The 12,836-nt window shown below is 34.0% G+C and overlaps 1 protein-coding gene across 1 annotated transcript; it reads right to left on the minus strand.

Annotated features, from left to right (window-relative positions):
• Nucleotides 1–10,296: 10,296 nt before the first annotated feature.
• LOC131074446 (uncharacterized) lies at nt 10,297–12,534 on the minus strand. Its single transcript, XM_058011074.2, has one exon. It carries the CDS (start codon nt 12,532–12,534, stop codon nt 10,297–10,299), a length of 2,238 nt encoding a protein of 745 aa, XP_057867057.2.
• Between the last annotated feature and the right edge of the window lie 302 nt (nt 12,535–12,836).

Genomic DNA, 12,836 nt, shown 5'->3' on the forward strand with positions numbered 1-12,836 from the left:
CCTCTCTAATCAACTATCTTCTTCAAATTTATTCTTAAATAGCCACTTGCATCCAATGGGCTTTCTTCCTTTGGTTAAAATAACAACATCTTAAGTGTCATAACTATCTGAATTTGTCATCTCCTCCTACATGGCCTACATCCAAGACTCACTTTCCTTGGAATAGAGTGCTTCCCTATAAGATCTAGGTTCATCGTTGATACTTAATAATAAAAAAACAATTAAAATATGGTGGGCTATACCTATAAATTGGATTTCTCTATCTTGTGGATCTTCTCAAAGGTGGGTTAAGACATTCTTCCTCATGTTCTTTCTCATTGTCTTCAACTTATTTTGTTACTAATAATTCTTCAAAACTTTCAGTTGAGCTCTCTTCTTCTTCTCCATCTTCTTTTCCATCTCTTTGTTCTTCCACATGTTAATCTTCCCTTTTAGTGACTTTTCCTTTGGTTTTTCTTCACCCGAGTCAGCTCTAAATTCTCTGAAAAATCACATCTCTGAAAGAGATCATTTTACAAGCTAGAGTATTCCAAATCTTATAACCTTTTACATTCTCACCATATTCTACAAAGATAAATTTCTAAGATTTTTGATCTAATTTAGATCACTTCTCTTGAGGCACATGAATAAAATCCTTACAACCAAAGACTCTTAAATGTGAAACTAAAGACTTTTTACCCAATCACATCTCATATTTTGTTGGGATGTGTAAGGTGTATCCTTTTGCCTAACAATTCCTGCATGTTTGCAAAAATCATAAAATTATTTAGAGAAATTCTCACCCTCATTGTGTGATCTCAATACTTTTATCTTATAGTCTGATTACTTTTCAACCAATGCCCTAAGTTCCTTAAACTTAGTGAAAACTTTAAATTTTCAATGCATAAAATAAACCCAAGAATATCTTGAGACATCATCAATAAAGGAAATATAATACTAAGATATATTCAAAGGGTCAACATCCACTATACCACATACATCTAAATGAATAATCTCTAAAAGTCTCTTAGCTTTATTAACTCCTTTAGGAAATGAAGATCTATTTTGTTTACCAAACACATAGTGCTCACATAAATCACTCTTATGAATAGAATAATAATAAATAATATCAACTAATTTATTATCTAGAATGGTCTTGAGACCTTTTTCATCAATGTGGCCCAATCTATGGTGCCACAACATAGATGCATTTTCAGTCCTAGTTACAAAAGTTAAATTACAAAGAGTATAAACATGTATCTTAAAAAAGGTCATTGTTTGAGAACCTTTAGCAATAACTAAACTTCCCTTTACCAACCTACAACCAAACTTATCAAATGTCACATGTATTCTAGAATCATTCAACTTGAAAACTAAAAGTTAAATTCTTACAAGATCTAGAATAGGTAAATCATTATCAATGACAACAATCCTCCCATCATTGAAACACAAATTTAGGTCTTTCCTTTGCCAATGATATTTACTAAGGTGTTATCACCAAGAAAAACTTCTCCTCCATCATATCCTTTATACTCAAAAAACCACTTCTTTTGAGGATTCGAATGGTAGGCAGCACCTAAATAAACAAGACAAGCATCATTACTAGTATATTTAGCTAAAATAAATTAAGTACCAAAACCACCATCATTTTAGGACTTATCTATGGAAGTATCAATGCTCTTTTTCTTGTTTCTACACTCCTTCACATGCCCTCTTTTACCACAATTCTAACACTTCAATTTTCTGTTTTTGGGGGACCTTAAACATCCTTTTGACTTATCCTTCTTTTTATCCCTTTTAGGCCCTTTTTTCCTTTTGAAGTATGTGAATCACAATGTCCATCTTACACTCTGCACCACCACTACTTATGGCAATAATTAGATTTTTGCAAAGAATTAGGCAAAGAGAAAAGTAGACAAATACATTTATCTTCATCTCCGATAGTAATATATATTGATTCAAGATAACTTAAAATTAAAATAAAGCATTGAAATTTTCTGCAACATAATCACCATCCCTCATTTTCAAAGAATACAATGTCTTTTTAAATAAATCTTGTTAGACAAACTCTTAGTTTGATAGATATCACCTATTTTCCTCCATAGCTTGTTTGCAATGTCTTCTATAGAGATATTAAGGAGGAAAAACTTAGAAAGATACAATCAAATGATTCCTCATGCCTTCTTGTCTAACTTTTTCCACTCACCATATATCAAGGAAGAATCCTTAGATTTTTTTCTTATGAAACTAACAACCACTAATATCTCTCTTCTAGGAGATCCTCATCTTTCAACTTCCACATCTCATAAACAAACCCATTTAATTTCTGAATATCTTGACGACATGTGGAGGCCATGGTATATGTAACCTTTATCAAATTTATAAAAAACCCACAAAATAAAAGCTCCCACCATATCAAAAAACCTTCAACACTTACAAAGAAAAGAGTCCCTTCCTCAACATAACCATTAGCTTTGATACCAAATGTTGAAACACAAGGTGAATAAAGATTTCAATATGAACTTTAAATAAATATTATTGCAAATTTGAAACTTCAAAGTGATTGTGGAATTAAAATAAGAATAAAATGTTAGAATATTTGCATTTAAGTCATCGATGTTTTTATGATTCGACAACATGAGTCTGGCATACTTCGGCACAAGTTATACAAGCTCTGGTACTCACTTAGGTCTGACCTATTCTATTTTTGGGTCTACATCACTCATTTATGTGAGATGTTCTTGTAAGGTTCTAGTATCATGTTGTATATCTCATCTAACATCTACATTCGAGATTTCAAGTCGTGATATTTTATTGCGGTATAGTTACGGGTCTGGTAATGAAGTACCCTATCTTTCAAATTAGTGCAGTATGAAGTTTTTGACCGAATTTCCTCCAGAATTATTAGTTATATATTAGCTTTAGTGATCCTATCTATTCCTTTAGTTAAGGAGAAAGTTTTTTTGTGTTTTGGCCAACATCTTCGATATGATAAGATCATTTCTTAGCAATAGCATGTAAAAGTTTTTTGGGATAACCTTCACTCCAGCTAAGATGAGTTCATGGAGACTTATTCGATATATATTCAATTTCTTAATGATGATTAGAGTGTTATCTTTACATCATTTTTTGTGTTTTTGTACAGTGAATGTAAAAGTGATTATGAACAGTGAATTTGAAAGTGATTATGCACCTCACTAGAACTATATCTCATGCATATGATAGATGCAATTATAACAGTTCAATTTTTGTAATATTGGCTTTAACCCATTCTTTTACAGCGAGTCATTATAGTTTGGACAGTGATTCCATCTGCTAGTGAGCCATTTTTGTACCATATAACCAATTACATAATATTGAGAGCTAATCCTATTTGTGGTTTTTCCCATATTGGGTTTTCCACGTATAAATATTGGTGTCAAGTGGTGTACCTTCTTATGTTTATTATTCTTTTTATTGCTACAATTTTGTTATTTTATATGGATGTTTGTTCAAATTTTTTAATTAATTCAAGGGAATACTAATTCACCCCTCCCCTCTCAGTATTATAGATGTTCAAAAATCGGTATCTGAGCAAGGTCTTTTAGAAGAGTCTAATAACTTGAAGGAGATATAGAAAGTTGAACATATGGTACCTAGGTCTACTTTAGATTAGGATAGATATCTAGATAAAAATGGAGATCATATGACTACTCTTGAAGACCTTCAGAATTTTGAGAAATAAAATAGAGACTTGAAAGAAAATGAATGCATTAGAAAGATGAGAGAACAAATAAAAAAATTAGGGCATATATCCATGTAGAATTATAGAAATTAAGCATTCCCTTTGGAGTTCTATTGAGTGAGGAAATTAGGGCATATATCCATGTAAAATTGGAAGAATATGCCCAGGGGAAATTATAGAAATTATGGACTAGACAATTTCGAAATTAAGCTAGAATATCAAATCCTAGTTGACAAAAGGTTAAATGTATGGAACAAATTCCCCAAATTCTATCTTGACAATAAATTGATCAAAATGATAATGACGCATTTTCATGATGAATTCATATGGCTCGAAGAATCATTTCATATCTCCAAGGATGTGATGAGGGTCATAACTGGACTATGCAGCTTAGGTGGTATTCCAACACCAAAGAGTGCAAGAATAAAGAGGTTGAAAACTTGACCAATGCAATCTATGATGGGCTTTCTGTGAAGTTTGATACTATTTCAAACCCTATCGTATGGTATGAATCAATGATGATTGGGAACAAAATTTACTACACCAACTAAGAAAAATCAATTTCAGCCATAGTAGTCAATATGGCCTATGAAATGGTGGAGAAAAATGTAGATTATGATTTTTGCGAGATTCTAAAACAGTGGTTTCTTGATAACTTGAAGCAAAGAAAAGAGAAGAAGCATCCATTTAAATATGGAACCCTAGCATCGTGCATCCTATTTTACTTCCTATAGGAGATTCTTAGAATTGGGAAAGTAATTTGGTTACAGGACATTCTGGTGGCACATTAAATTACAGATTGTTTGAGGAGATTTCAAGATTATAATGTGCAAGAAGAAGGTTTTATAACATTCTTCTTTATTTTTCAACTTAAGATGCATAACAAGAAAAGTATTCCTAAATCCATTGTGCAGAAATACAAAGATGATGTCACATTTGTAATTTCAAGTGATAAGTGCATTCTGGAAGCCATTGTTCCAAGAACCAAGTGAATTTTGAAATCGGGTTATGAAGTCTTTGAGGAGATGTTAGAAGGAATTTTAAAGGGGAAGTGCACAAACTTGTGTCCACTTAGTGTGGACGTTTTACACTTAGAAAAAAATGGCAAATCACACGTAGCGCATGAGAAACGAAACAGGATCCTGTTCCACGTCGGGATCCTGAGCCAAAATTTGAAATGGGATCCTCTTTAGCATCGAGATCCCAAGCTTAGATCTAAGAAATGGGATCCCATTTAAAACAAAATACGGAATGGGATCCATTTCCCTTTTTTTCAATTTTTTTTTAAAATTTAGTTAGTTTTTTTTATAAAAAAAAAAACAAGCTATATATACATGAAATGTGACTTATACTTTAAGTCATATTTAATGTATATATTGGCAGGATGTTTGAGAGTGGTTTCAAATATCTAGGAGTTATAATGCAAATTCTAGATTTCAGAAGATCTTATAAATTTTCACTTAGTCAAATTTCAGTAATCAACAGATCAATATTTGATAACTCTTTTTATCTCAATCTCTTAATCTTCCTTGATCTCTAGACTCATCTCCCTCCATATCTAAATAGGCAATATTTGAAAAAGATTTCAAATCTCGAGGAGTGATTTTTCCAAATTCTATATTTTAGAAGATCTTATAAATTTTTATACTTAGTCAAATTCAGTAATCAGCAGGCTCCTATTAGCATTTTCTAGCTCTCTTTATCTTTCTTGAGCTCTAGATTCATCTCTCTCCATAGAAATCTTCCTCTATCCTCTCTCTACCTCTATATCTCACTTTTTTCTCTCTCACATCCCTAACTCTCTGCTATCTGTCTCCTCTCTCTCTACACACCTCCACTCACTCCCTACCTATTTCTATTTTTCTACATATATACCTCTCTCTCTCTCTATATGTACCTTTGTTACTCTCCCTACCAACTTATCTTTCTCTACGAGATCTCTCTCTCTAACCCTCCCTCCTTCCCTCAAATTTTATCGCCCCTCTATCTCCTCTCTACCTCTCTATCTCACTCTCTCCTTTCTCTCACATACTTAACTCTCTACTCTTTATCTCATCTCTCTCTAAACTTCCCCTTACTCCCTACCTACCTTTATTTCTCTACATATACTATCTATCTCTCTCTACATACCTTTCACTCCCTCCCTAACAACATCTCTCTCTCCCTCTATCTCTTCACCCTTCCCTCATCCCCTCTCTAATTTTATGTCCCTTCTATTTGCTCTCTACCTCCCTATCTCAATTTGTCCCCTCTCTCCCAAAATCTAAAACTATGTCTCTACCTCTCTCTCACATCCTTAACTCTTTACTCTTTATCTACACTCTCTCTATACACCTCCCCTTACCCCTACCTACCTATATTTGTCTATATATACCTCTCTATCTATCTCTAAATGTACCATCTCTCTCTCTCTCAACAACTTATCTTTCTCTACATATGTCATAATAGGTCCTACTAAGGGGTCTTATGTCATAATTGGTCCTAGTAAGAGGTATAATGTCATAATAGGTCCTCTTAAGGGGTCTTATGACATAATAGAACCTATTGTGACATAATAGGTCATATTATGTCATAATAGGACCTATTATGTCACAATGGGACCTATTATGTCATAATAGGACCTATTATGTCACAATGGGACCTATTATGACATAATAGGTTGTATTATGACATTATAGGTCCTATTATGTCACAATGGGACCTATTATGACATAATAGGTCGTATTATGACATTATAGGTCCTATTATGCCACAATAGGTCCTATTATGACATAATACCCCTTAACATGTCCTAGTAAGGGGTATAAAGTCATAATAGGTCCTCTTAAGGTGTTTTATGACATAATATAACCTATGATGTCATAATAGGACGTATGATGATATAATAGGATCTATTACATCATCATAGATCCTATTATGTCATTATTAATCCTATTATGACATAATACCCTTTAACAGGTCCTACTAAGGGGTATAATGTCATAATAGGTCCTCTTAAGGGGTTTTATGACATAATAGGACTTATTATGACATGACAGATTCTCTTAAATGGTCTTATGACATTATACGACCTAATAGGTCCTATTATGTGATAATCGATCCTATTATGTTATAATAGGCCCTACTAAGAGGTCTTATGTCACAATAGGTCCTAGTAAGATGTATAATGTCATAATAGGTCCTCTTAAGGGGTCTTATGACATAATAGGTCGTATTATGTCATAATGGGACCTATTATGACATAATAGGACCTATTATGACATAATAGGACCTATTATGACATAATAGGACCTATTATGTCACAGTAGGTCCTATTATGACACAAAAGGACCTATTATGACATAATAGGTCGTATTATGACATTATAGGTCCTATTATGTCACAATAGGTCCTATTATAGCATAATACCCCTTAACATGTCCTAGTAAGGGGTATAAAGTCATAATAGGTCTTCTTCAAGGGTTTTATGACATAATATGACCTATGATGTCATAATAGGACCTATGATGACATAATAGGACCTATCACATCATCATAGATCCTATTATGTCATTATTAGTCCTATTATGACATAATACCCTATTATGACATAATACCCTTTAATAGGTCCTACTAAGGGGTGTAATGTCATAAAGGACCTATTATGTCACAATGGGACCTATTATGACATAATAAGACCTATTATGTTACAATAGGATCTATTATGACACAAAAGGACCTTTTATGTCATAATGTGACCTATTATGACATAATAGGTCATGTTATGACATAATACCCCTTAACAAGTCCTACTAAGGGGTATAAATTCATAATAGGTCCTCTTAAGGGGTTTTATGATATGATATGAGTATGACCTATGATGTCATAATAGGACCTATGATGACATAATAGAAGCTATTATGTCATCATAGGTCCTATTATGTCGTAATCAGTCTTACTATGACATAATACCCTTCAATAGGTCCTACTAAGGGGTATAATATCATAATAGGTCCTCTTAAGGGGTCTTAAGTCATAATAGGTTCTAGTAAGAGGTATAATGTCATAATAGGTCCTTTCAAGGGGTCTTATGACATAATAGGACCTATTATGTCACAATAGGACCTATTATGTCACAATGGAACCTATTATGTCACAATGGAACCTATTATGACATTATAGGTCCTGTGATGTCACAATTTATAAGATCTTCTAAAATCTAGAATTTGCATTATAACTCCTAAAGATCTGAAACCACTCTCAAACATCCTACCAATATATACATGAAATATAACTTAAAGTATAAGAAAGTAAAAAGACAAAGGGAAATGTGACTTATAGTTAAATTCTATATTTCATGTATATATAATTTGTTTTTAAAAAATATATATTTTAAAAAAAGGGAAACGGGATCCCATTTTTTTTTTAAGAACTCATGTCTTTTATCTTCTATTGGATATAAATACACTGAATTGGCTAAAGTCACACAAATACAATGTCTCGAGAGTTAGAAATTCTTTGAGTTGAGTGGTTGGTAAAATATTGAACTACTGAACCAGACTAGTGAAGAATACATAGGTTCCAAGATCTCCTGATTGATCAAATATAAGAATTTATACATCTTGAAAACCAACAATATTTTGAGGAATGTTGGCCAGTCAAGTATTTTTTCAACTTGTGCACCCAAAGGAAAAGGTTTGGGAACATGTTAGCTTGCCGACTAGGTACAAAGCTCTGATGCAAACTTGATAGTAAATAAAACTTATAAATGCTAATTGAACATGTCAAGGTGAGGAATGACAGATGAACTGGAGTTTTAGGCTTAAGGTGGGAAAAATGAAATTTTCAAAAAATGAGGCAATTGATGTTGGTGTTTCATCCTTGCCTCTTAATGGTTTTTCTAGTGAACATCTTAATGGTGCCAATTTAACTGGTATTGGTGATCTAGTTTCTCTATCACATGATATTGCAAACAATGTTTATATTCTCAACTAACAAATCTTAGTGGCACACATGTTGAAAAAGTTTGTACATATCATGATTTTTTGAGATCCTATGCTTTATTATATATTCATTGATTTGTGCATTTATTGGTGATAAAAATGGATATATAAAAAAATTTCATATTAATGAATTTATTAGTGATAAGAATAGACACCATAAAAATGCATATCAATAATTATTATTATTTTCTTCACATTTCATATGCATGTTGATGATGAAATATTGAGCTAATGCATGCACTTTTTGAGATACTCTAATTGATGAAGCTTTATTATAGTTTTATTCTATCCTTTTTTTTACCATTCATTCATGAATCATGGATCATTTTACTTTCTATATCTAATGAGTGTTTGCAAAGTGACACTAGTCTCTTAACCTCAAGCAATTATGCTTATCATGTGATTCCATATGCTTAGTCTACTATCCCACTTGAGCAACAACATAACCATGGGATTATATTATAAAGCAATCAAAGATTGAATATGATCATATTGGGATTCATTATTAGGATCTTTTTATTCAAATATAATTATTTATAATGGTTTTTTTAATCTTTTATATATTTTTTTCTTTTATATTTGTCATATTTTCATGATACTAATTAACATATAGATAATGTAAAAGCATTTTTAATAATGTGAATTTATATAATAAATTGTAAACATATATTGTATATTTCATATAAATTATTGTGTTTTTATTGTAGATTTCTTCATTATTTTTTCAATTAATTTAGTATTTAAAATACTTTAAATTTTAATCATTTATAAAATGAAGATTCACAAATGATAACAACATTATTTCATGTTAACTTTCTATTAAAAGAAGTACTTCTCCAACTTCTAATTATTGTATCTAAATAAAACAAATTTTATTTTAATTATTATTTCTAAATAAAACTTTTTTTTTCAAAACTTCTTTTAACTACCCTAATTATCTGATATGTTTTTATATCTTTCTATGATAATCTATTTTAAACAGAATCCCATAGACCAGCTCGTCAAAGTTTGTAACGATTTTACAATGTTCAATTTTTTAAATAGTGGGATATGTGAATTTCTTGATAAATTGTAAGATAACTAAAGAGAGGGCAGAATTCCCTTTCTTTTAAAAAGGAGATTCTAATTAAAAGATGAACTCGCTAGGACAAAACTTAATTGTAACGCTGTCACTTTGCGTAACAAAATCACTTCTAGCAGAATATATGAACAAAAAGAGGGGGGAATTTAAAAGAAACTTAAGATTTACATCTCGTATGTTTCTAACACTGGGTACTTGTACATGCTTGGCAAATCCCAATTCATTTGTCAATGATATAGATTGCAATGAACGCTAATTATAAGAATGAAGTCCAACAATATCCTTACGCAATAGACTGCAATTCCCTGATATACTTTACAGTAAAGTGATAGGATAAAATTTTGAGCATTCTAACAACTATTTTTCAAAACCCATACAAAATAAGCACACAGCATCAAAATAAGCTGTACTTCTCTACAGTTACATCACGAATGGCACACTCAAGCAACATAAAATGCAAACTAAAGAGGATAGATCACAACATTTCGAATATTCCTAAAGCTGGACACAAAGTGGGCTCTTGCCATTCCTCAAGCTGGCTGTGGAGTATCCACTTCGCAGATTTCGAACACCCACTTCACCTTCCCTGCTGTGTAAACTGCATCCCATATTTTATCTTCATCAAATTCCTTTGCCCAATCCCTGCAGTTATTTACCAGCTTATATGCTACTTGTGAAACGCAATGAGCAAAAAGATTACGTAGATTAGCTTCTATTTTATCCCACAGGTCCCCCAAATCCATCGCATCGCCATCAGGACTATCCAGTAAGTGCTTGCACACCCTGAACAAGCTGTAGCTGGGCGCTATGTTCAACAAGTCCTTGGAGTCTTGTAACTCCACACCATCAGCATCCGCATCTTTCTCAAGCAACTTGTTATTTGTCAGAACCTGCTCAGCGAAAAGCTTTAGCCTTCGAATCTCTTCCACTGTAGGAATATTTATAATTTTATCTTTAGAAACATCTTTTTGCAGCATCTTGAACTCCGCGTCTGCAGCCTTGCTCATCTGATCGGCCTCCATCCCCAGTCTGTCTAGAAAGTCCATTTCATCAGCTTCGATCTCTGCAGTATCTAAAAAATTCATGAAATCCTCTGCCTGTTCATAGATTTTGATGCTTCTGCGGAGACCCTCAGAGCGTGGAAAGATTTTAGCTATGATGTTGAGATAAGACACAGCTGTCATCTTCCAGCACATTTTATCCAGATTGGGGAAATAAGCTTTGACAAGTGGCAATGACTCAAATTCATTCAAAACGCTTTCAGTACCTGAAATTTTGTAATGTCTGATTAGTTCAACCAAATCTGCCGACTCTTTGGCGTCCTTGTATCCGGCTTCCATGCGCTCCTTCGTTAGTTGAATAGATTTCTTGCTGGCTAACCAGAGACTGGCTGCGCTTTCTTGTGGCATGCAGACCCGCTTCAAAACTTGGCGGTACTTGCCAAACTCGTCATAGTCATGCTTGGCAGCTTCAACAGCCGTGTACTTATAGAAATTAAGGTCTCGGCATCCTAAAACGCATCTACGGACGAAATTGTTGCCGATTGCAATCTCCGACAAAACCCAACAAAATTTGCCCAACAACACCACCATACTCTGCAGAGCCATCAGAAAACCTGCCACAATAATCTCCACTGAATGCTGCAAACACAGATAAACACGCAATCTGATACGGTTAGCTAATTTCTCCTTGGAAATCTTTTCTCTCTGCAAAGCATTAGAGATTTTCCAGCCAAATCTCTTCTGGGAGATGGCCCTTGTCCAGAAATCCTCGACGACAAAGAATCTCCTTGTGTGCTTCAGCCTCGGAAAGTAGACAATGGCCGTGATCCATCTCCAGCATACGACTATCCACCCTACTAACACGAACCCGTACTGAAATACCAATCTGGCCTTCCTCAATCCATCCAGCCCGTCACGAAGAAGAACAACACTCTTATATTGCACAAAACTGAATTTGAGCAAGGACAAAATAATACGAAAAGTGACTACCATGCCAGCTCCTGAGCTCAACACAGACCTCGATATGACATATTCGGGGCGGCACGAACGAGCCAAGATCCACGATTTGAACACCTCTTCTTCAATCCATTTCCATGAGTTTTTTTCTGTCTTCTCAGTCGAAAGAGCCGCCGAAATCCTTTGAGAAAGAATTCCTCGAATAGTGTTCCCTGCAACAATGGCGCACCCTAAGAAAAGGATGAGTAATATAACAGATACCAATATACCCCCACTGGATACCATGAACCATGTTCGAATTGAAGGTTGCTGCTTGAATACTTCTGCCATTTCAAATCTATAATCATAGTCTATCTTTTGGACGGTTTTCTGCTCGGTGAGGAGTCGGAAAAGATCTTTGCTCCTATGAAGAAAGTAGAGCTCGGAGCCGATATCAGTTATCAAAGTGATGACCAAGGCAGAGATATCTCCCCACTGGCCTCCGGAGCCAGGGCGAGCCATTCCAGGCAGTAAGTATCCTATGAACACACAGATTATGAGCCTTTCACTTTCAATTAGGAGATGATTACCAAGCAGCAATGCCATCTCGCTAAAATTGGGCGTATCTGAAATGCTGACAGTGGAGGTGTCGAGGTAGGACAGAACTTGAATTGTGAGGGCGCTCAAAATGAAAGCGTTTCCAGGGATCCAGTGTGCCCGCTTTTTGTAAGCTTGCTGTGCATCTGATCTAATAAGATAGATGAAATAAGTAAGCCCTAACAACGAGCATGCCAGCTTTATTGCATCTGAAGAGATGTTTTTATCAGCCATTTCACTCACAATACCTGCACAACAAACTAATTTTGAAACACCTTGGCAGTGTTTGAACTGAAATCTAACTGTGTTTAACCCTCACCCAGAGCCAAATAAAAGGGAAAAGAAAAAAATTAAAGTCACCAAGCGTCAGTATTACGATTAGCTTCTTCGATAGAAATGTGGGAATGCCCTCTACTTTTTCCATTAAGAATTTATTCATCTACTCCACATACTGCAGCATCTTTTTATTTCCTTGCTTTAAGAAAAAAGAGCAGAAGACAACCATCATAACGAGAGAAATGAGGGTTTACTTTTAG

Source organism: Cryptomeria japonica, chromosome 3 (genome assembly GCF_030272615.1).
Source record: "Cryptomeria japonica chromosome 3, Sugi_1.0, whole genome shotgun sequence".
Lineage (NCBI taxonomy): Eukaryota > Viridiplantae > Streptophyta > Pinopsida > Cupressales > Cupressaceae > Cryptomeria > Cryptomeria japonica.